The sequence below is a fragment of the Barbus barbus genome, assembly GCF_936440315.1.
Source record: "Barbus barbus genome assembly, chromosome: 34".
NCBI classification, from domain to species: Eukaryota; Metazoa; Chordata; class Actinopteri; order Cypriniformes; family Cyprinidae; genus Barbus; species Barbus barbus.
In genome coordinates, this window is record NC_136762.1 from 17,772,668 (window position 1) to 17,799,210 (window position 26,543).

The 26,543-nt window shown below is 37.2% G+C and overlaps 1 protein-coding gene across 1 annotated transcript in view; it reads left to right on the top strand.

Annotated features, from left to right (window-relative positions):
* The window catches only part of LOC306853912 (nucleoredoxin), an 89,985-nt gene that overhangs the window by 38,443 nt on the left and 24,999 nt on the right, over nt 1–26,543 (top strand). Inside the window, exon 2 of the mRNA XM_079391604.1 lies at nt 23,388–23,505. Coding sequence (XP_079247730.1) covers nt 23,388–23,505 — 118 coding nt within the window. The remainder of the gene's footprint in view (nt 1–23,387; nt 23,506–26,543) is intronic.

A 26,543-nucleotide genomic window follows, 5' to 3' on the forward strand; every position in this document is an offset into this window, starting at 1 on the left:
GTAGTTTTTAGCTCCAGCTCTTATGGAAGGAATTCTAGACCAAGTTGGACCGGAGCACACGACGCTCCCCTTCCTTCCTGTCTTAATAGTGTACTGCTCTACAAGGTTCACTGAGCAAATACACAATGCCTGAAGGAACAAGGAGGCAATACAATTAAGCATGTTTATCTGTGCCTATTTGCTCACATTAAAGGAACCGGTACTCGGCTACACTACTTCAATGAAACTACTTCCAATCCACTTCTGAAGGATAATAAACACCGAATGCTGACCTCTTTCGCTCAGCCACACTGCATGATTCATTCTTCCCATGATTCCCTTCACTTTGATTGGGTCACTGGGTCAGATTTCCCACAGCCTTTGCTCCGTGGAAATTCACAGATTACAAATCTACATACACTCTTAAAAATAAAAGGTTCTATGGCATCTGTAGTTTTGTGAATAACATTTAACATCCAGGGAACCTATTGCTTCACATAATAGCCTGCTCACCAAATGTTTCTTGGACACATGCTGAAATGTGACATCGCTGAGAAAATCTCTTTTCGGAACCTTATTTTGAAAAGTGAATTCAGGGTGTGAGCAATCATTATTGCTTTTATAAATGGTTATAATGCTCTATTATTGGAATAAATAGTTATGTATTTACTAAATAAAATTAATTAAATGAATGAACCGGTAAATTTATACTTTTTTTTTTTTTTTGGTTATATAAATTTGTTTATTAAACATTATTATTATTATTATAATTATTAGTATTATAAATAATTTGTGCGTCCCATACGTGTCAGTTACTACATGTTTGGCCGTTGGGCAGCTAGCAGGCAGAGGTTACATCAGCTATCCAGATATATGGAGCGATGTAACGAACACAACTCCATCAAGAACTGCTTTTCTACTGAACTGTTCCGTCTTGAGTTGAGAGCAAAGGTGATTTATAGGGAAAAGGGCCAGTAAGTCAACTAAGGACTCAAGAGGAAACTTCAAGAGTAACTTTGGCTCTCCCATGAAATCGAGGAAAAAGCTCCTGTTGTGAGTATCTGGTTTCACATGGCCATTGGCTATAAAAACTACACCGCAGCCTTGTTTAATGGCACCTTCTTATCACTAGAAGTGATTTTAAATTCAGTAACAGAAGAGAAAATGTTTTGTGAGTCCCTATTAATTTTTGATTTATTATTATTCAGTTGCGGAAACGGGCTTTCATAGTTTTGGGTTTCATTTGTTTTGTTAAATATAATTTATAATCACAATTAGCCAAATCAACCAAACTTTCATGATTGTAATAGCCCTACAGTGCACGATCTCTCTGTTGAACTACAGATGTTACCACAAAGAGACCCTAGGCATCCCTAGGCCTCTGTTCTCTGACCCCTGCCGTAGGTGACGAGAAGTCCATCATGCTAAGAGCATGTCTTCACCATGCCACGCTGCATTTGATCTACTCCTTTTCAAGCACATTTCAGTGCTGCTCATTTTACTGTGATGAAGACTATGTACTTCACCAGTAGATCTTCTTACAGCTGTGTGCGGCATCAGAGCGCTGTATGGGACGGCTGCTGTTTATTTAAAAATGCCTTCAATTACAGATTCACAGGGGACTCGTGGGTCACTGGAGTGCAGGGGTTGTGTGAAGGTGGTGTGTATGTTCCAAGGCCATACCGTCCGTGTGACCATGTTTTGAGCCATGACCTTTGACCCCTTGCCCACCGTGCTGCCCGGCCAACAGCTGTCCCATGTGCTGAAGTGACCCTGAAAGCCTGACGCTCAGCTGTCTACATCCTTCTCCTTATAACACTCCCCTTCTTTACACACCAACTGACACTCGTAAATCTCTCTGAGGGGCGTTTAGCATTGCTTTGGTACTTTTTTGGCATTGCTTACCCAACGCAGACGTCCGTTTGCATGTGGCAGTCCAAGCAGAGTCAAAACTAGGTCAAGAGGTTGAGGGTTTTAATGATTTGGAAATTCGTTGTGCTGTAAGCCAATAACCCGATGAAAGATGTCGGTATAATCGGCTCTCTGAAAATCTGATTTAACAGCATTTTACACCGTTCTGGGATCAGTGAGTGAGAGAGCACTGGTGCATTTGTGCACATTAAATAAGACAAAGTCTGGTCAGAATCAGCAATGTTACCCTGCGGCTGCAGAAAACAGATGTGCTTTTTAATGAGCGAAAGAAGAGAAGAGGAAATGGGTTAATAGACAGATATAAAACGTCACAGTGAAATCCAGTGCCACACGGTTACCATCCCTGCTCTCATAAAAAACATAAGCAAATCATCGTCTTATATTATAAAGATGTAGTTTATGACATTTTCAGAAATATGATGTGTGAAACACTTCTAAGTTGTCTGCAAATAGCATTTGTTGATGTATAAAGTTCCTGGAGCTTCCTCTGAAGTAGCTAGCACTTGGAGCCAAAGGTTCGGAGCCGTCCTGCTATCAGGCCTCTATAGTAGCTTTATGAAACTGTGCAGCCCACCGAACAACTCCTGAGATTTACAATGCCCTGGGGAGTCTGAGACAGCCCATATGGTGAAGAAGTTCAGCTTTGGTGAATTTAGGGAGGAACCTAAAAATAAAACTGTCTCTTTAAGATGGATAGGTACTTGGGTTTTGTTAAGAACTATGTGCTACTATAAGGAGATGGGTCAATGACATGACACTTCTTAATCTGTTTACTTAAAAATTTAAAGATTTAAAAAATGGGATTTTTTTTTTTTTTTTTTTTATTGAACTGATGCTTTGATTTAGAAATTTAAATAAGTGCATAAAAAAAAAAAAATGATGTACATATTTGTACTTTTTGTATTCAAATTTATTTGCACTTTTTTTTCAGCCATGTTCACTCGCGTACTCTTATTTTAGTTTTTTTTTATGATTTATTGATGGTTAGACAACATAATATTCTTAGTCATTAAGTTCAAAATTATGTTGAATAGTTTAAAAACCAACATTTAATGCAAAGTACATCAAGATTTTATTTTTTTTAAACTAGATTTTAAAAAGATTTTTACTTTTATTTTGAATGCCAACAATATGATGTTTTTCTGCCAGCTGTCATGTATCGCTTCCTATATGTCATTTTTGGAAGTAGTTTATTATTTTGGAACTTTCCTGACATGGGAACCCATATATTTTGTAGCAAAATACCCCGAATCAGTGTCAATGGCTCTTGTGGTTGTAATTTCCTAATACCCATCAGGCGGTCCGAGTGGGATGTTCTTCAGTGGCTCTGCTGCAGGATATTAGACCTGATGTTTCCACTGAGTGATCGCATTGCGGGTCGCTGATGAGAATTCTTTGTGGTGTAGCAATGCTTAAGTGCATAATCGCTGCCTCTCTCGTCCTTTTCTTCCTCCCAGAGTGAGTGAGTGGGTGGGTGTTCAATGAAAGGTCAGGATGGGGTGTCGAAATGAGGGAAGAGAATGAATGATCCCGCCCCCCTCACAAACCTAAAGTATCATACTTGGCATCTGCGAAGCTACCAGATTCCTTGGTTTTTGAAGGGGATGAATGTGTAGGAGGCTTAAGCTCTTGTTTCTGTGGGTCTTTGCCACCCACCTCAGCATACAGTATTGCCTTTCCTTTTCTGCAGCGTGTGATGTGGATTACTGTTGGCAGGAAGCAGGAGCTATAAAAAAGTGAACCCCTCCTCGCTGTGAGTGGGGCCATTGTGATCAGTCTGCCGTGCCCTGTACCTCAGCCTGGTCCGGTTGGTGCTGTGCCAGTTTATGCTGCCAGAAACCCTTCAGGTCCCAAAGTACTGAGAGCCGAAAAGAAGGGCCACTGCTGACACGGCATTGTTACTGCATTGTTACCTTACGGTCCATTTGATGGCTTTCAGAATTTGAGTGAGCACCAAGGAACCGCACCAAGTTTGTTTGAAAACTGGAGAATGATCCATCTGGACTCCAGGATGTTTCACAATCGGTATGAAAACAATCTGGCCTGGTTTACTGCGATTGATGACTGTGCTCACATTCTCTGCATCTTCTACATTCATGGCAGAATGATGAAAGCGCTCAATTGCAATTGGTTTCCGTTGCAAATCAGTTATGATATCTATGGGATAATTTATATCCAGCTGCTTATTGCAGAATAAACTCCGGGTGGTCTGGATCTTGTATCACTGTTTATTCTGTGATCTACTTCTTCATCAATCCCGTTTATGACATGGATACTTCTTGATAGATAGATAAATGGTCATGAATATTAATTTGAGTTTAAATATTTTATTAGCGGAAAACTCAAAACATCCACGAGGGAAAAAGCATTCCTTGCAAGTGGCTTTGACCCAAGACGAATATACAAGTTCAAACAAGATGAGGATTTTATGGGATAATGTACAGTCATACCACTTATATATGGTTTTTCACCAAATAAATAATTAAATTGATGTAAAATATTGATTTGAGTTAAAACTGTTTTATAATCTTACCTGATTGTTATAATCCATGATTGGGAAATAACAAACTTCAGAATCAAACATTTCGAAGAGCTGTGTAATAGCATGATTTATTGTATATTGTATATGATTTAAGTGATTTAGAAGAGCAAAAATTATTATATTATAATAGTTTATTTTATAATATCGCGGTATATTTAAAAATGCTGCACAATTACAATATACACTTTATGTAAATTGTGGTTTTTAAACACTGTGAAAAGATCAAATTATTTTATGACATAAGTAATGGTAGACCCATAAGAAATGTTTTATTTTATTTGAGCGAACATTTTAATGAAACACACCAGTGACTCTTAATTTAGTGAGTCTTTTTGAATGAATCATTAGCAGCTGTTTCAAATGAGTCACTTCCCCGACGGGGAAGTCGTGGCCTAATGGTCAGAGAGTTAGACTCGTAATCCAAAGGTCGCGGGTTCGAGTCTTGGGCCGGCAGGAATTGTAGGTGGGGGGAGTGAATGTCCAGTGCTCTCTCCACCCTCAATACCATGACTGAGGTGCCCTTGAGCAAGGCACCGAACCCCCAACTGCTCCCCGGGCGCCGCAGCATAAAATGGCTGCCCACTGCTCCGGGTGTGTGTTCACGGTGTGTGTGTGTGTGTTCACTGCTGTGTGTGTGCACGTTGGATGGGTTAAATGCAGAGCACGAATTCCGAGTATGGGTCACAATACTTGGCTGAATGTCACTTCACTTATTTATGAATCGGACTGCACTGTTTACAGAAAATATCTCTGTCCCCTTCAGATGGGAAGAGACTTGTTTCTGGTCTCGGTGCACCACACTGCATTTATGGCAGATTCTCAGGCATTATGGGATGCATTTATACTGCCCATATATTTTACATTTTATAACTCTTTCATTTTAATATACTCCCCTACTTAAATGACTGAAATCTGCTTTGTACTGATAACTACCATAATAATTCAAGTGTTAAATATATTAACATTTTATAATTACAATTCATATATCATTTGTGTTAATATAATTAATAATTATGAATAATTTTCCTTGAGCTGTAGCTAACGAAATAACAAATCAAAAATAGTAATCATTCCAAAGTTTACAAGTTGATTCACTCTGACTGATTCACTGGGTTCATTCAGTTAAAGATTAGTTTCATATAACGAGTCGTTTATTCATGAATCGGACTGCACTGTTTGCACAGTATACTGGTTTTTGGATGCAGCTTGCGTGGAAAGGACAATTCAATAGAAACTCAACTGCAAATTCACATTCTTAACTCGGATAAAATGATTTGTTTACTATGAACAGTAGAAATTTTTTGTTTTGTATAACCAGATTGAAATGATACTTTTTTTATATGCCATCGTCATTGCAGTGTTTTGAATCATGAAACTTAGCTGCCAATACTTCACCCTAGTGTAAGAACAGCAACAATTCTGTGCATATTCCTACCAAAAAACTTAGCTAGTGTTCAATTCGGTGCTAGGTCATCTATTAATTTCTGTCCTGGTGATGGCACAGGGGACAGAAAGCACCCCAACAGGGTCCTGACTTCTAACCCCGTTCCTCTGAGGCCTATAGCAAACGGGATTTGTCATAGACAATGCTCCGTATCGCTTAAAGCCTTGCTTTTTATGCTCCTACAATCCCCTGCTTTTAGCTGGCATTTGTTACTAAGTAAAATGTTGCACTAAAGACCCCTGCCATTGAGAGCGCAAGTCAGGATTAATCCTGCTGTCAGAAAATGGCTTTTGTACGGCCAGGGCTAAAGCTGGAAGAACACCCTGCACTTTTTTTTCTTTCTCCATCTCCATCTGTGTCACTCCGTCTCACTTTTTCCCCTCCGTCTGAATGAGCATGTCTCTCTTTTTCGTTTTTCTTTTTTTGTTCCCCTCTTCTAAACTCCCTCGTGACACCCCGCCACCTGTTTTCCTCACTAAAGCATTAATTTATCACTGAATTATTACCCGAGATCCCACAATGTGCCTGCCACTCTGACATGTCCTGACTGGGCAGTTTCCATGGCAACCGAACCCCTTTATCCAAAAGCAATTTAGCCGGCGTGTTGGCGTGTACAATGGCTGTACTCTCTAACGGGATGGGTCAATGAATATTTTAGCTTGTAAATATGATGCAGCAATATCACGCTGCATTTTACTCCAGCAGTGGGGTAAATGGCTTTGTGTGAGGAATCAGTTTCCTAGAATTGTGATTCGTCCCTCACGATGGAGGTCATAAAGGCGTCGCTGCTTTTGTGATGAAGTGAATGCCGGCGAGCGAGGCCTGCTTTGCTCATCAGAGAGGAAGCACGGGCGAGACGTGAAATGTACATACTGTTCCAAAGTGTCTTTCTCTCGCTCTCGCTCTTTTCTCAAAGTACGAAACGGACCCCGTCCAGGCTCGTATTTTACTCATCTTCTGCCATCAGATTGACGCTGCTTTGCTTAAATGAAATGCAACATGTTATTTCACTTTGTGCATGCAGAGGTTTGAGGCCAGAGGAAATATCTCTTAGTCCCCTTCAGATGGGAAGAGACAGGTTTCTGGTCTCAGTGCACCATCCTGCATTGTAAAAAACTATTTGGTTAAATTTACGGTAGATTTTCAGGCATTATGAGATTTATTTATCGTGGCCATATATTTTATACTTCTTAAATCTATTACATTAACGGATTTATTTTAATGTACTTGCCTACTTAAATGACCAAAATCTGCTTTGTACTGAAACCTACCATAATAATGCAAGCGGTAAATGTATTAATATTATATCATTACAATTAAAATAAATGATATTTGTATTAGAGCTGTCAGTTTAACACGTTAACTTCAAATAATTAGTTATGAAAAAATAACGTGATAAAATATTTTAATGCAGTTAACGCACTGACGACGCCCCCAGACCTGTACGTCATCTTACATTTCATACAGTTGACTGACAAATAAGACGCAGGGCAACAACTCCATTAAATGCAATTTTGTCCTTCAAGATACTGGGGCAAAAATGCCCCTGTATGAGTTTCTCTCATTTATATCATATAAGTGATATCAAACGAGCAGTGAGAGCAATATCACACGAGTAGGCCTACTGTTTTTGTCATGAATGCCATGAGTGCAAATGTGATTTTAAACAACACATTTTAATTTTATTTCTTAAGAGATTCAGCTGTCTGCCGGCGTGCTCTACAATAAAAACCATTGAAAGCATGATTCATTTGATAGAGGAGACAGTGAGATCCTCTTTGGTAGACCTGTGAACACATTCAGATCCAGAGAACAATGAAAGAGCATATCTACTCTACAGTCATTTATAGAGTGGGCATGCCTTAACATGCCTCCAATTTAGTTACTAGGTGATAATGATATTTGGAGTAGACATACTCCTGAGTTTTAATCTTTGGGCCTGAGGCTTATGATTCCACTTAAAAACAGTCTTCTAGATGGTACACATTATCAGCTTTAATGGAGTCTGCTAATAGCCTTTTTTCTGAGGTTACAGCAGCAATAAATCATATTGTAAATAGCGTGATTATTGACAGCCCATTTTCACTGGTTTGCAGCTGATGTCTGTCTTGGTGATCTCTTTATTTGATGCAGATTATTGAGGATTAAAGGATGGGTGTCTGCATGTCCGAAGGCATCCTGCCAGAAACTTGACAAATCTTTGGCCTCGATCTATGAATTCCGTCGTCTCAGTCACGGTGTCCACAATGCAAGCTTTATTATCTGACACTGTAGTGCTCCAGTGCATCCTTTTAAGTGTTTGCCAAAAACGCCTATGCCTTTTCCTTTGAAGCGTTGTCTTTCTCTCAACGACAGGCTGATCGCTGTACATGGGTTTCTTTTCTTGCCCGCATTGTGTAGTTGTTGTTTTTTTCTGAAACTGTGGCGATGCTACTTGGCACACGCCCCTCGTTCTCCCCCTCCGATGAAAGCAGATCCGCTCCGAGTCACAGATCTAACGACGGGAGGTGAATGGAACGATGACTGCGGGAATATCTTCTAGTCGAACGGGCTCAACAGGACTCTGGTGTAGGAGTCACGTGCATTGCTGTTGAAGCCCAGTGTGAAGCCACAGAAGGCTGATGGTGGAGAGGGAGTTTGGTAGCTACAGGAAGTGAAAAACACTTGACACAGGATTGGCACTCCATAGAGAAAAGAGTCTGCCTCGCAATCATGTTGGTACAAGCATCAGTGTCACAGGTTTTGGGTTTGAAAGTTGAAGTATTTTTAGCATCACAAGTTTTGTGTTGGCACGTCTCCGTAAGGTCAGTGTAACCATTTTGGGACAGTTGATGGAGCAATTCTGCATTTTCACTGCATCTTGTTTATCAAATGTCTTGTATACTTGAACATTTGGTTTTCTGCCTTCTATCAGTTAGGTTAAAAATGTTCAAGAAAGTATTGATTTTGCCCCGCATTGCATTATTTTATGGTAATCTTTTATTTTAGTAAATGTTAGCAAAACTAGCAACTAAATTAGTTTTTTTTTTTAAAAGAAGCCATTAGCATTGAATGAAATTGTGAATATATATATATATATATGACTATTTATTTTTTTACACACGTTTTCCGGACTATCGACTGTTGAATCTTGAGAATGTGTGGGTCATTTTTTATTTTTTTTACCACAAAAAGACTTTTACTGGCCCATTTAAAGGGGTCATCGGATGCAAAATTCACTTTAAGTTGTTTGAACATAAATGTGTGTCGGAAGTGTGTGTACACATCGATCCTATAATGATAAAAATCCACCCAGTGTTTATTTTTTTTAAAATCAGTATTTTAAAATCCCCTTTCTCATATCGGGCTGTTCTGAGATTCCTGTCAGAATGTAGTTCTGTACAGGCCCCTCCCACGATAGTTGATTGACATGACGTCTTACCTTAGACCCGCCCTGAGCTGAGAGCTGTCTGCCTTCGGTGCAGGGGAAGACTAGATGTCTCCAATTAAGCGATTGAGGCGTTTTGTTGTTGGATGTAATGATGAATATAGCAGTCGTCATTTACTCCGGACATCTGAGCTCACTAGCATTTAAAGTAACATGGACTAGAACAGTGTGCTAAAAACAGAGCTGATTTTGACAGTGTAAAGGTGTTTTTTACACTACCATTGAGACATTTTAACCAAAGTATGTTATGGACTTTTCATTAAGACCCCTAAAGCAGTGGTCGGCAACAGGCAGCCCGCGGGCCAAAAGTGGCCCGCCAGCAAAAATATCTGGCCCACGCCCACAGCCAGATTATTTTGATAGCCGCTGGTTCTGAAACATATCTGTCATGACTGCAACAGTTAGCCTACTCACAACCAGAGTAGGCTATGTGAGCGGAGCGCGAGTGGAGCGGTGTGATTTTGAATGGAGCGAGGTGTGGATTTTTTAAAAGTCGGAGCGGCGTGGTTTTCACTCGCTCATAGAGAGCGCTCCACCAACACTCCATCACGAGTACAATTCATGCCAACAACCCGGCAGTAATATAACTGCATATTTAGCAAGAATTCACAAGTTTAAAATATTTAGCTAGCTTGATATAGAGAAGGATCACTTGAATCAGAAAGAATGTGAATGACGGCAATGGACATGAGCGAGAAGTTATAATAGTTCTCAAGGAATTAGTTTGTTCCTTCTAGATACTGAATATTTTGAGCTGAAAGCATGATTTAAACAACTACTTACTTGCAACACTTATTCACACGCAATCGCTCTCTCAATAATGCATTCAAACAAATGTAATCTTTCATCTGTGTCCGATTTCGAATGAGCAGAAATCTGGAAGAAATGCATCGATCCGTAGGTAAAAATAACTGACGAAAACGTACTGATATTTTCATCAAAAAATATATTAAAATTGCCTTTTTAATGCTGACAACCATGTAATTTGCTTGTCATGTGGTAGGAAAAAAAAATTTGCACACTAGTGTTCCAATAAGCCACGTTGAAACAATCTTTGATTTTATTTTTTATTATAGGCCTATGAACAGAACTGTGATACTGAAATACTTTAGCCGCGGAGCGAAGGCAGAGCGGTGTTTCTGATTCGTGGAGTGGAGTGGGAAATGGTGAACCCGGAGCGGAGTTATTAAATGCCTGGAGCGCAGAGGGGAAATTGTTGACGCTCCACTCCGCTCACATAGCCTACTCTGCCTGTCACCACCACACAAGTGTGGTATTTTGTTGCATTTTTCATCAATTAATTTCTTAAATTCTCTGTTCTGGCCCGCCATCTAGTGGCAATTGTTTTTGGCCCGATGCCAAACTTACTTGCCGACCCCTGCCCTAAAGAATCATATCAACTTAAAATGAGCATCCGATGACCCCTTTAAGATTTTATAAATTATTCTCATGAAAATGTGTATATACAAATTGTAGTCTGTTACTGATTACCGATTACATGATGAAGATTGTAGTTGGTAACGTAATCTAGGTTACTCTTTTAAGGTAATGTATCCTGACTACTTTTTAGGTTACTTTTAGATTACTTTTTATGTAACTTGTTTTAAACTTACAATTAAACAAACCATATTGGTATAAAAAAAGAAGAGAGAGAAAATATTAATTTTTCTTTGTCAACATCATACAATGCATTAGACATTACATTACAACAGAGTTTCCCAATTTGAGCTTAATGTAAGAACTACAGTGAGTTTGGAAGTTAAGAAGCTAATAATGAATTAAACCATAAAAAGTACAATTATTTAATACTTGAATACTAAAAAATATACATTTATATGTTTACCTGCCTAAAGTCCAAGCTAAATGCTGTGGCACACAGTAAGATTTTTAGAGATGAAAATGTAAAAGGGAAAAAAAAAGGAATAGGCTCATGACCTAGCCCGTAGTAGAAATGGAGCTGCACAGTGTTGCCAATTTAGCGACTTTTTCCCCAAAAAGCGCCTAGCTGCAAATCTGGAGACTTCTTGGACAAACCAAATTCAGTTTCTGAGACACTCTGGTACTGCCACTCAAGCACGAGGTCTTGCTTTCCCAGCATGCACATACCTCTATCTGCATCTGCTCTGTTCAGCGAGCGGCACAGAGGAGCAGCGCTTTCATTTAAAACTGAGATTATATTGCTTCTCTAAATTTTACATGCAAGTATAGCCAAAATCACAGCACAGCTATTGTCTTTATCTTATTTTATATCATCAGACGATGACTCGATTTTATAAATCTGGATTATTGTGCAGATTTAACATCTTGGAAGGGAGAGCTGGTTATGTAGTCTTAATGGGTCACGTTTCAGTCACTATTTCATATTCATTCTGTTGTCTGACAACAGAAACAGTAAAATATATAAATAAACATTTTTGAGAATTTGGCTGCATCAAAAAAATACAGTATGTGGCACAGAGGCAAACAAATGTAATGATAGATAAATGTATATTTTGCATGTTCAGAAGTGAGCTGCCCTGTCCTGTAAATAATGTAAATAGGCTTGTGTAAGTAAATTGCTCAGTGCAAAGAAAGAAGTAATAGGAACCTGTTTTGTGCTTTTTTTCATGTCTAATAGACACAAAGTTCTTTGGAAAAACATTTATGACCTTTTGAAACATGTCTAGTCTTCATGTTTTGATTATGGTTTCACTAATAATAAACATACATTTGCATAAAGCATCCATATTTGTCCATGCCCATGTTGATTAGAGTATTAAAAACTTAAAGTATTAATTTAAGGTACATTTAGAACAGATAAAATGTGCAATTTAAGTTGCTATTAAATATTTTAATCGATTGACAGCCCTTCAAAATGTATTCCCTCATTACAGTAATGAACCGCATCAATCAACAACAGGGTTTTATAGTTACATTTTTCCATTGCCCCACCCCATAAATAAATAGTCAATTCTACAATATAAAGGAAGTATCTATAAAAATAATTGCATGAATACAAAATTGAATAAACAGCTGAGTTGTTTAATAATATATCTATTTTTTTTTAAATGCCTTTTTATAGGCCAGAGTTAAGAGTATTTCTTGTTTCATGATGCATTCTCAATTAGGACGAGAACGAGACCCTACATTTTCATAAACAGATGATGAGGTCCTGAAAATATCACACGTTGAACATGATCACATATTCAACAAGTTCTACCCATTAGTCATATAAAGAGGGCAAATCTGACTTCCAATGTCTTCGAATAACATCCACAAATCATAGCTAGATCATAGCACCGTAACATCTGTTGTTCAGACATATGCATATTTTTCTGGTACAATACCCAACATAAACAAAGCAGGGTTTTTGCATAATGACAGTGTCTTTTTAACAAATTGCATAATTTCCTCCCAAAATGCATCCAGTTTCACATTCAGTAGGCTAATAGGGCCTGTGCTTAACTGTCATAATTATTTCTCACACAAAAAAAAGGTTCTAAAAATAAGCTTTATTTTCTTCAATATATATAATTATTTCTCTTCAACCGTTTACACTCACTTTCTCAAAGAAGAGAGAGCTTCTTTCATTGCTACTCAAGCATGTCTGATCCATTTGTGGTTGAACAAATGGCCTGCGCTTGGCCTGTTTTGTTTGAGTGAATGTAATATATAGTTAATGTCCACTGTGGTTGTTAAATGGTCACAGCAGGGAATATTGGAACATCGAAGGCCCTGCTCGGAGTAAAGCAGAGAAACAACTAGAACGGCCGTAGACGAAGGTTATTAATGACGGCTGTCACTAATGTTTGTTGTTTTTGCCAAGGGCTCATCTCTTAGGCAATTAATGTTGCTGGTGTGAAATGAAATCTGCTGTATTTCATCATGCGTACAGCATGAGTTTTCAGAAACACAGCTCGGAGGTTTCCAAATGAGTCTTTAGCCCTCCAGAGAGTCTGTGTAAATGTTGCCATTACATAGAAATGAAAAAATTAATAACAAGCAAGGTCCTTTAAAGAAAAGCCCACACTTTGAAAATATGCAGACTAGCTGAGATTTTTAAATGAGGGAATCGTGTTCCCCGACAGCTCATCATCACAATGTCATGAGAACAATCGTGCTATTCTTTCTGCATCACTTGCAATGGAAACTCGAATTGCACCAGCGCAAAATAAAAGGAAATTGGAAGTAATTTGCCGTAAATCATCATTATTCGAGAAGGGTAACGGTGGCTGATGAATGCAAGTGATGCAGCCGCTGTGATTACGGATTATCATCCCCTGCAGGATTATGCAAATGGATGAATTGTGATACTCTGTAGCTTGAGGATCTTGGTTTGCCAGGCTGCGCCGTTGTGAAACAGATCCAAATGCTGGCTGTAGACGTCGGAAATGCTTTAAGTCGTCTTTTGCTAGGGAAGGCTGGATGCCATTGGTTTCTTTGCTTATTTTCAGTATTTCCTTGCGCTGTGCTTCTTTTCATGCTGCGGTGTGTAGGTGTGTCTGTGATATTTTGTGCATATGCAAGTGCACACAAAGGAAATGTTACTTTTGGAGAAATGCAGTAAAGCTGTATGGAAATGCACAAATGTGGCCTATAGATTTTTACAATTTTACTTCAAAATAATACCTACAGTAACTAGTGCTGGGCGGTATACCGGTTCATACCGAATACCGGTGTTTATTTTTCTTATGATTTGAATTTTTAAAATACCGCGATACCAGTGTATGTCGTTTAAACAACGTTCGGAACGCGTCACTGTTTGAAAGGGGTTTCTTTTCACTGTTGCACTATGGTGAGGGAACAGCCGTATGTGTTGTTCCTAAGTGTGAAAGTTCTAAAACTGAAGCTGTAGAACGTGATGACAGAAGAACTCATCCACAATATCCACATTGCATGAGTAAAAAAGCAATATCGCCAAAACCACCGCATAGCCACTCTTTAGTTTAGATGCATGTTGATTTTATCAGACGATGTCGCGATTTATAAATGAGTGATTCTGGTTAACATGTAGGCTATTAATGGGTCGTGTTTAGTCACTATTTAGTGTGGAATATTTCTACAATATTCACTCATCGTGACAGTAAAACAGGGCATTTTAAGTCAATCTACTGCAGTATTTCCTCTCTCAGTCAGCAGAAAATGTGGTAAACACCCAGTCATGCATGAAAAAAATAAAATAAAAATACCTTCACATACCATGAAACCGGTAAAATTTAGAAAAATACTGTGATATAAATTTTTGGTCACACCTCCCAGCACTAACAGTAACAGAGTAGCAAGTGTATTTTGTGTACGTGTTTGTTACAAATAACTGCTGGGCTGGTGTTACTAATAAACATCTGTCATGATCTGTGCAGCTTTAATTTAACCAAGATTATTTCAAAATCATTTTGTTTGGACAAAATGTGATGTAGGATTAAAGGGGTCATATGATGTTGCTAAGAAGAACATTATTTACTTTATTTGGTGTAATGCAATGTGTTTACGTGGTTCGAGGTTAAAAAAAAACACAATTTTTTTCCACATACTGTACATTATTGTTGCTCCTCTATGCCCTGCCTTTCTGAAACTCTACGATTTTTACAAAGCTCATCGTTCTGAGAAGCGAGGTGTGCTCTGATTGGTCAACTATCCAGTGCGTTGTGATTGGCCAATATGTCAAGCATGGGACTGAAATGTTACGCCCCTTACCATGTTGTGATGCCGTGTCCTGTCGCGACAAGACTAAAACAATAAAACCCGCTATAAGCGAGGCATTTGTTGCATCCAGTGAGGACATAATTACTTATTCTAATGACTCATACGGTCTTTTTATGCGTTGTGCCACGCTGCGTAAACATAACACCATGTCTGCGTTTGTAATCGTAGAAACGCCAAACAAGCACTACATTACACTACATTTGAATAGTCAGTAGCGAATTCTTTAAATATTGAAACCTACTTACAGGTAGAGTCAGAAGCACCAGACTGTCCTTGCAACGTTGGAATTGCCCCACTTTATAGTGTTCACAGCCATTCATAGTGTTCACATTGTAGGCTACTCTTCCAGGTTCAGGAAATAGTCCACCATAAAATGCGCTGCACACACTCTAATATTTGCGTTGTACTGTTCTGGAACCGTGTTGTAAATACAACTTGACCGCTGATTTCTGGTTGTGTACTCATTTGGAAGGCCAAACAAAGTACTTTGCTTTCACAACGAAACACACAGCCTCTCCACAACATGGTGGCGCCAACAACAATACCACAGTTATGCCTTCTTTCATTGTGTATACGTTTGGGTGGTGTTATGCAAATCTTCTCACACCGTGACGTAGACGTGGGGGCGTGTTGAATGAGCTGTTTTAGGAGGGTGTGGTCGAGTCTTAACTTCTATAAAGAATATCTCTTTGGTTTTGTGACTTTAATCTTTGCAACTTTACAGATCTTATATATGCACAAACAGCTTGTAACACTCCAAAGACAAAGGAAAATATGAAATCGCATCATGACCCCTTTTTTAAAGGTTTTTTTTTTTTTTTTCATCACTTTAATCCCTTCAGGTAATTTTATCGACCAATTTGTTGACCACTATTTATTTGTACTGTTGATTATTTTATTTGAATTTTTTTATTTATTTAAATAAACATTTTGTTTTTAAATGTATATTCATTTTATATTTTTATTTTGTTTTATTTTTATTTGTTTTAAATTATATTTTGTTATTTAGTTTGTATGTATCTTATTTTATTTTTTATGTTTTTATACATTTGTTTTGTGTATTTAGTTTATTTAAAATGTAATTTTGTATTTTTTAAATTTATTTTCTTTAGATTCATTTATTTTATTTTGTTTATTTTAAATTGTATTTTTATTTTTTTTCTCAACCATCATTTAAAGTTTTTTTTTTTTTTTTTCTCTCTGATTCGAAACATACTGGCTTATCTGCCCATTTTTAAAGAGTCTTTGACCTTTAAAACATGTCAGCATACATCACTGTCCATGTCCTTCCTTAATTGGCTGTTTTCATCAGGTTCAGGCTATGAGGGTGTTTTTTTTTTTTTTTTTTTTTTTTTTTTTTAGCCTTTACTGAACTGATGGGCAGTTGTTGACATGGCTGATCATGGAGCTGTCTTTCATTTCATATAACCCGTCTCCCTCATCCAGTCGCTCATACAGCTGTCTCACAGCCTGCGGGCGAGCTTTGTTCCCTCACGGCTCCTCTCGTGACTCACTGTAGATCTCTGAGCCCGAACTCTCAGCTGTGTCAGATTCACAGGTGTGTGTAAGCTAAGCAGTGGTGTTGATACTTGAGACGCTCACAGTCAGTGCCCTGTAACCTCACTGATTTTGCAGCGTAAGCCATGTATGCTTCAGGCTGGAGTGAGAGATTTGGGTGCAGACGAGCCAGTGAGTGAGCGCTGTTGTCTATGGCAGTGCTGCAGGTTTGTGTTGGAGTGATTGTCTGGACACAATCCCTCAGGCTTAGAGAAACAGAGTAACACACTTTGACTGCCTGTTCACATCTAAACTCTCCTCCGGTGAAAACATTTCATCAGCTATGCATCAAAGAGTTTGATCAAGCAGCGCAAGATTGAAGTAATTTGAACCTCCACTGCTTTATTCCTCCACGTTTAACATTCGGTCTCGCACTCAATGTATATTGTTAACTGAAACTACAGTAAGGCTGTCATTTAATTTCAATCTTTTAGTCATCTTCATTTGATTGATCCGGTTACTGATTCTACAGATCCCAATCTTTTGCTCTGTGCCTACAGTATTTTTAGTGGCTGTGAAAAATCATATTTGAACTTAGTTGTGACCGAAGTAGTTCACAAGTCAACATGCAAATGATTCTTATGAGCCGATTCTTTTTAGTAAATCAAAAACATAACGTGATCCGTGTAGTCTGATTCACAAAACCATTTACTGTTAAGAGTTGGTTCTTTATAGAGAAGTTTCAAAAGATGATTTACCACTTTGATACCCTGTACTATTTATAGCACTAGCAGAGAAAATTTAATTCATAAATAAGAATATGTAAGCAAAATAGACATTAAACTCAAATTATGCCTAAATAGAAAAAAATTGTATTGAATTAAATTGACAGCTTGTGAATCATAATTGCATCAAAATGAATGGGAATCTATACCTACATCAATCCCCAGCCCGATTCTTTGCTTGTGCTGTCAGTTTAATCAATTTAATTATTTAAAAAGTCATTTGTTTTACAATTAGCAATGCCCTCTGATCTGTATGTAAATTCGATAAGGAATTTGACCAGTTTGTAAAACTACAACAGTAATATTCTTTTTTTTTTTTTTTTAAGGGGCTTTTCAACCTAAATTATCTAATTTCATAATTTTTTTTTTTATCATATCACATAGTTAATTTAAGCATTTAATCAACTAACAGCCCTAGTCTTTGCATGTGTCTAGCGTTTTGATAAATTATTCATGTCCATAGCACCTGCGTTTCAAGTGCTACATGTTTCGCATCAGTGTGCTGAAGTTACTGTAGTTTACTTTCATAGGCGTTCTTCATCTATTAGACCTTCGCACATCCTGAATAATTTACCAGGTTTGTTCTCACCAGCAAAGGATGAAGACGCCAGCGGCGCCCACAGCCGTGAGACTACACAAGCAAACGGCTCTGTTGAGCAAGGTTTAATCTCTGGCATTTTAGCCTGTGTACCATGCTTTTACGGAGACTACAGAAAGAAAAAGCACTCCCTTCGAATTTCCTTAGATGACAGTCTCTTTAAAGTTGAATCAGCCCTATAGATGTTTGATTCTGGCCCTTAGCTAATTCTTCGCCGGCTCGCCTTGGCTGCGGACATTTCTGAGTCTCTTTATACTTCAGAGCGGTAGGGAGACGTTTAAACTCAGCCGCTTATTTCTTAGCCTATTTTTAAGCCTCACGTGGACCGTATAAGATGGGAAAGTTTTGCTTGCATCTCTAATGGTTAAAAAGCTAAAATAGCTTTGGAAATTGAGGAATGAGCTGCACTCAAAAAAATATTTAACCCCAAAAGTTAAAACTTATGTAATTCAATTAGATGTCAATTTTCCATCCAATTTAATCACATAAATCCAATGCAAAAGTTAACATTTATTTAAGCTTCACCCCTTCATGTTCAGTTAACATGAATGAATTAAATTAATTTTATGATAACTGATGAACTGTCATTTATGCTTGTATAATACATAAACTTTACTCATTTCCAATAATTTATTGTTACTTGCTTTATATAACCACCTTAAATTTTCTTAATCCTATTAAATAAATGGTCAAAACATGTTACATTTTCAAACATTTATTGTGTTGTAATTGCCCCATGAGTCAAAAGTAACATCCAATCTTACCAAAAAGAAAAAAAAAACAGCATGAAATCAAGACATACTGTAATGCAGTACTTAACAAAATAAAGGCAACTGTTTTCTGCAGTTTCATGAATCCTTCTAAACTGAACCTTCCAGTGGTTATGACTCATGCTTGACTTTTTACTTTGTGCGCCTACAAGTAACAGGGATCAACAAGGAACCATACTTCAAAATCAACCATGAATTTAACATTTTCATGGTAACACTGTCATATAATTGTACAATATTACAATACTGTAGTAAACAATGTGCCTTCTCCTGATCTATAACACAAAACACAAATGTAAATGGTCCCTTCTCTTCCTAAATATTTGTTAAAACAATTAAATTACCAGGACCCTAAGAGAAAAATACAATAAAATAAAAATAAAGGTGAAAAATTAAAAGCAATTATTTTACTTTACATGTATCAAGTTTTCAACACTTTTTTAATACATAACAGTTTTTCACATTTCAGCATTTAGGCCAGCAAAACATGTCCTACTCACTGCAGAGGGGGTATGTTGTATACCTAAAGAACTCCTCAGCCTTTGTCAGACCTTTGTTTGGGTGGTGGAATAAGTGGCAATACACTTTTGTTGAACTCTGTGTCAGCTCTCTGAAGCTGAATTTCAGCAGAACATGAAAAAAGAGAAACTACTATAACAAGGCAAAGAACTGGAGAAGTAACCCAAAACAGTCTTAATGCTACTGGAAAATGAGTGATCAGATAAGTTGACTTCCTGGACTCAATCTGTATCAAAAGTTTCAGAGTTACAGGAAGCAGGAAAGTGCAGTCTCTTGCATGCTGGAGTTAGTGTCATCAGTTTGTAAAAATATATCTTTCAGGGCATTCTTGTTTAAAAGTTTTCAATGTCCCTCCATTTGTTGGAAACATGTAGGCAAACAGTGAATGTCATATTCACTGAAACATTTTAATTTTAAGCGCTTGAACCTTTGGGGAAAGCTTTCTGCCATCTAAATTCATCAGTACCTTCTGGAAGAATTCAAATGTGAACTTGAGACTTTGAGGGTAGCTTAAGTTGAGAGCGTAGATCAGTCCGACGAGCATTACTAATCCAAAGGAAATACTCTTTAAGTGTTGTAGCAGCTTTACACCCTCTATCACAACTCCAACATCAACCGGCTCATCCTCAGCACAAGCACCTTCTTTGCGAATCACAAAAAGCCCCAGAGTGGTCTCTGATATTCCTATTTCTGCTTCTTCAGGGTTGCAGTCCTAAGGCCAAAATAATAAAATACATATTAAATAATTGAATAATAAATAAACAAATAAATAATGCATTTTCAGTTTCACTGAAATATTGGCAACATACAGGCTGGAATTTTATATTAGGTCCTTTAAAAAGGGCATACGTATACAAACCTGGAATTCTTTGATGACTGTTGTCATGTCCTCATTGAGGTACACACACAGACTCTGTATGACACAGTCTCGTTTAATGTGTATGTCGCCACACTGAAAATTTGACACAAAATTAAACAATATCAGAAATGGCACAATAATAAAAACTGATTATAGTTTGATATTTGTTATTACGTCTAAAGAAATGAAATGCAATTTACCACACCTTGTCTGCAACTGCCATAATGCGTGATATCTTCTGTCCAGAAGCACCTCCTTTGCTGTTGAAGACCTTCTGTAGAGCAGCAGTGTATTTGTCCAGCTGCGCCAAGAACTTTGACAGAAGTGGCACAGTTGTTATCCGCATGAATTCTGCGTTTATCTGAGAGAAAAAAAGTGAAATGAAGATAATGAAATAAAGGCGTATTGTGGAGGAATTCATTGAAATTTACAAAATATTTCTTGTGTACATATAAATAACACTTACTTCATTTACTGAGAACAGCGCAGGCCACCTGCTTTGTAAATCAGAAACCATTGGCAAGTCTTCAACCAACTCTTGCCGCCTATAGGAGAAGGTCAAGTGCATTTTTTCCTTAATGACTGCCTCATTATTTTTCTTTTTCACTTCAGTTAAGAGAGCTATTCTTTCCTTCTCCATGCTTTCTGCTGTTTCTCCTTTTGGAAGGCAAGGAAGGAAATTCACCTCAGCTTTTTTTGGCTTTTTGATGTTTGATGCTGCTTTGCCCTGACCTTTGCGCTTGTTCCTAAGAGAGTTCACAGCGATTTCGGGGTGTCCAATCTTGCTGAGTTTAGTGCGAAAATTAGCCATCTTAATCTTTAGGTAGTGTTTCCATCCTTCATGGCCAGTGCGAGTTCCTTTTTCCCTCAAGCAAGAGTGGGCATTTATCAAGGCTTCAGCTGCCTGATCAAGCTGACTATCAGTGGGGTATGCTGCATACCTAAATATCTCCTCAGCCATGCCTTCAAGAATGTCAGATCTTAGTTTGGGTGGTGGAATAAGTAGCATTCCACTTTTGTTGAACTCTGTGTCAGCTCTCTGAAGCTGAATTTCAGCAGAACATGAAAAACGAGGAACTCCAAAAACCTGAGGCCAAGAACTCGTCCTAGACTCCGGAGACGTAAATAAGACAGTCTCAGCGCTGCTGGAAAACGATTCATCAGACAAGTTGACTTCCTGGACCGAGTCAATGGCACAAGGGCTAACATCTCTTGTGCCAAAAGTGTCAGAGCTACAAGTTGAGCTGGGTGAAGCCACAAGAATGCTGGAGCAGGAAGGTGCATCAGGTGCAGTCTCTTGCATGCAGGGGTTACAGTCATCAGTTGATAGAAAAATCACTTTCAGGGTATCCCTGTCTTCAATTTGACTGGTTGACATGAGATTCATGTATTCATTTCCAAAGTCCTTATCTTTGTACTGGAGCCTGAACTTTTGGTTCACTCCAAAAACTGTCATTATTTCAAGGAAAAGGTCATCCATAGACTTTGGGATTCCTGTCTTAAGTGTAAGCTTTCTTGCATCGTCTTCCCCACCAAAAACAATCCTCAGAATGACCGGACCCGACATTTTTCTTTTCTTTTCTAAAAGAGAGAGAATGAAGCAGAAAATGACATAAATCAGTAATACAATTTTTGATCTTGTTTTGAATATGACTGATCACAGTGGGCACGGTATATATGACTTAGGAGGTTATTCCATGATTTAAAGGTGCAAGGACAATTACTGTATGCACAGGGATGCCTGAACCTTGCCACAAAATGTCCATGTTTGAGCTTAGAATGTTTCAATAACTCATACCTAGTGGATACTTCTGTGCCACACACTTTACATTGCCACATCCCCAAGACTCACATATCTAAAAATCAAAAATGAGTGTGAGAATTTTTACAAAGTAATTAAACATGTAAAGTTTAGTTATATATTTATAAAACAACAACAACATTTACTTGAGTGATTGCCCCAAACTGGAGACAATGTGGAATGATGTCACAATGCTGAGGTCTCTGAAAAAGTGAAGATGACATATAATTTGAGTTTTGTTATGAAATTACAACTATGCAATAAAAGAATGCATGTTCAACTTAATGTACACAATTTGTTTTAAATTGAAATCCTATAAACTTTTCCATGTACCTTTCATATACTCACATAAATAAATGTCACAAAACAGAGAAAAGATCAACACTTTACAAAAAAAATGAAATGAGTAAAGTTTAGTTATATATATATATATATATATATATATATATATATAAACTATACATACCTTAAGTGAATCTGAGTGACCTTACTCAGATTCAGTGTGGAATGATGTCACAACGATGTCTCCTGGAATATTAAAAATGACATATGATTTGATTTTTGTAATGACATTACAACTCAAAAGAATACATGTTCCACTTCCATGAACACGATTTGTTTTAACAGTAAGTTACATCCTACAAGCTTTTATATGCAACTTTAATATACTGTCGAGCGTGTTTGTACAACACTTCAGCATTAAAATAAAAGTAATACAGGCCTAATCTGCCTAAAAAGATGCACATAGTCGACCATATATATCTTATAATGATCCGGTTGCATATATTTGATAACAGATTTGTTTTTACATGAAATCCTAACGTTTAGCGTTGACGTTACATGTTTGCAAAGTGAATATAAATCGGCATGACACTGTTTAAAAAAACATACATGCGTAATCTGCTTATATGCAAAAATTATGCACATAAATTACTCAAACGATAATACATTTTAAAATGATCAAGATAACGTTAAGTTACCAGGATGGCCGAAAATATCTATAGTTTAATATCCAAAAAAAGTGCAGTTAGGGCAGTAAACCAGGATCGATCACATCATAAACTAGTTTATGTTTAAGTCTACATCAATAATAAATGAAGAAAATATCTTACCTTGTATAATCTCCTCGTCTGTTCTTCATTAATCTTCCTTGCTACCGTTGAGTCAACGTCAATTTGCCGCCTTCAGTGTTTTTTTGTTTTTTGTTTTTTTAAATCTGCGCATGCGCAACATCTGCATCCGCGATTTACTGCAACAAATTAGGTATAGTTTATGTAATTTGATCAGGTTGGTTTCGGATTCATTATGTTCATGTTGAGAAAGCGTAATTCGTTATCATAATAGTTATTTTATACTTTTTTAAATATATTTTATTTAAATTGTTTGCTTCATTTCAATTACTGGCAAGAATCATTTTTTTGAGTGTGAGATGAATCATCATCTCTCTCTTCGCCACAAACATTCCCAGTCCTCCTTATTCTTTTAATCATTTTCCTTTTGAATATCTTTTGATTTCCAGTCTCTCGTCTCAATGTGTCTTTTCTTTTTGTAGATGAAGCTTTGGAACAAGTACAAGGTGACTAGTATTCCTTCTCTGGTGTTCGTCGATGCTGCCACAGGGAAGGTGGTGTGTCGGAATGGCTTGCTTGTAGTTAGAGATGATCCAAAAGGTGAGTACCAGGCTTCATTTTTCACCCACTCATTCTTTACAGGGGTTTAAGCTTTAAAGGGAAGTTCACCCAAAAATGAATACTCGGTTGCTTTTTGCATGTTGTTCCAAACACTTGTTGTATGCAAATAGAGAATTATTTGAAGAAACTTCAGAGCTCTGTGGTTTATAGTTTAAGCTCCAGAAATGACACAGAAAACTAGAAATGCTCCTCCATAAAAAATGTCCATACAACTTGTATGCAATATAATGTAAAACCAAAAGTATACTTAAGTTCTGACGCAAAAGTATGGTTTAAGCGTACAGAGGAATGATGATGTGTACTAGGGATGGCTCGATACCATAATTCTGGCTTCGGTACGATACCAGAATGTAGTACCTCGGTATCGATACCATAGGTGACAAATAACCAGCCTCAAAAGATAAGTGAATTTTAAAAAAAACTATTATTAATAATAATAATAATAATAATAATAAAAACAGATTCATATGTTAATACCTTTGTATCAAACTGTAACAAAAAACCTAAAGGGAACAGAGGTTACATTTTGATGTTGGAGAAAAAATTAATAAATAGGCTAACTGAAGTAATAAGATGAAAATATATTCAAATCTTATCTTTTCAGTGCAAACTAAATGTCTCCCAAAAAAAAAAAAAAAAAAAAAAAACCTACCGGAAACACAGGTTTCATTTTGAAGAATAAAAATAGCACTGAAGTTGTGCAATTGATGCAACAAATGTTGCTTTATTGTAAAGTGTTATTCTAACAGTCAAAGTAATATTCAAAGTCATGTTATTATTTCTCTCTCTCAGATTGTTTTCAGATTTCAGACTCAACCAAAGAAAAAGCATTGAATATAAATATCACTCTCTCATTTGCTTCATATTAGCGATCAGCAGCGCGTCAGAAACATTCCCTTCATATCATTGATACTAAAATTAATATAGCAAAACTCTTGCTCAATTCATATCCAATTAAATTTTTTGAAAATCTAAAGTTTTTGAAAATCTAAATTTTTTGAAAATCTAAAAATGCACAAAGTCTCCTGTGAGGGCTAAGTTTAGATGTAGGGCAATAGCACACACAGTTTGTTCAGTATAAAAACCATTACGCGTATGTGTATATGTACAGTCATGGCAAAAAATATTGGCACCCTTGGTAAATATGATCAAAGAAGGCTGTGAAAATGAATCTGCATTGTTTATCCTTTTGATCTTTTTATTTAAAAAATTCACAAATTTAAGCTTTCATTGGGAAATATGAATTTAAAAAAGAGGGAAATATCATTATGAAATGTTTTTCTCTAATACACATTGGCCACAATTAACGGCACCCTTTTATTCAACACTTTTTGAAACCTCCATTTGTTTAACAGCTCTAAATGTTCTCCTATAATGCCTGATGAGGTTAGAGAACACCTGACAAGAGATCAGAGACCATTTCTTCATCCAGAATCACTCCAGATCCTTTAGATTCCCAGCTCCATGACGGTGCTTCTTCTCTTCAGTTCACCTCACTCATTTTCTACAGGGTTCAGGTCAGAGGACTGGAATGGCCAGCAGAAGCTTGGTTTTGTGCTCAGTGACCCATTTTTGTGTTGTTTATCTGTTGGTATTTGAAAGAATCCATGATGCCATGTGTCTGAACAAGATGTCCAGGACCTCCAGCAGAAATATAGGCCCACAACATCAAAAATACAGCAGTATATAGAGTGTGGGAACTATGACGTCACTTTGTAGGAGGATCGGCTGTTAGCATGAAACTGGTTCCCTCGACAAAAGCCAATAGGATTTTTCCATAGGCTTTTGGATTATCGCAAAAAATAAGCTGTTCAATCATAGTTCATGAAAGTTACACGTTTTGCCCATCAAGATAATCTTCACTAAATAATATAACTTTGACGAATTTTGAAGCCTAAATAAAAGTGCCAGAACTGAAAAGCTAAACTTGGGCTATAAACGGAATACTGCACCACGGTCGCTCGCCTTCAACGTCACCACCACCGCGCTCCCGACAACTTTTCCAAACTTATTTTTAACATTCAGTGAAAGGCATTTACTCTGTATATGAATTTTAATCCACGCTACATAAACCTTTTCATATAAACTGGAATAAATACAAAACTAGAGCCAAACTGAAATGACATTATAAATAGTATAGTGAATAAATGAATCATAACTAAAGGACATTTAAAGCACGTATTTCTGTATATTTCGAAATAAGGTGTGTTAAGTCAATAAATCCTTTATGAATTTTTTTAATTAAAGTATCCTTACGTATTTAATCTTTTAAATAACAGCAGAGTGCTCAAGTTTTTGGATATGGTAAGATTAAACTTATTTTAGTGAACACAGTACCACATTTCAGCTATCATTTTGGTGATTACACAATGTTATTTTATCCTTGCTTCTAGGAAATCCTCAATCTCCTATGCTTTCTAGCAGTTTCATGTGGCCGTAAACATTTAATTTTAACGTGACTTTAATCACTATGCATCATTTAAAGTTTCACTTTCACCAAGTAAAGCCAGTAAATGTGGTGTTTACATGTAGTAATTGTAATATTAGTTTACCGTATGGTACGAACCCAGAGTCCGCTTCAGTAAGCGATAAAACGAGCATCTTCCATCTGAAGATATGTCGCATTTCGGGGCAAAGCAAAAAAATTTAACAACAATTATAAAATGTGGGAAACTATTCTAAAATTTATTGTATTACAAATTATACTTCAACTGGAAAATACTGTAAATTGATAAACTGTTCGGCGTGATGACGTTGAATATCTCCGACAGCGCATGTAGTCCCATTTAGCAACTTGTTAGCAACTGTCTTTTTTAAGAAACGTAACAGCTTAAAAAAAAATCACGAGTGTGTTGTAACTGGTGGGGTTTGTCGTAGAATAAAACGTGAAAGTATCTTGAGCCTGTGTGAACCACGGACCTTATTTAAAGGATTTAATCAAAATCCCATTTAAAAAAAACCCCATTGACTCTGGGATGATGGAACCGGAAGTGCTAAAATGCTAACTAGTTTTCGCC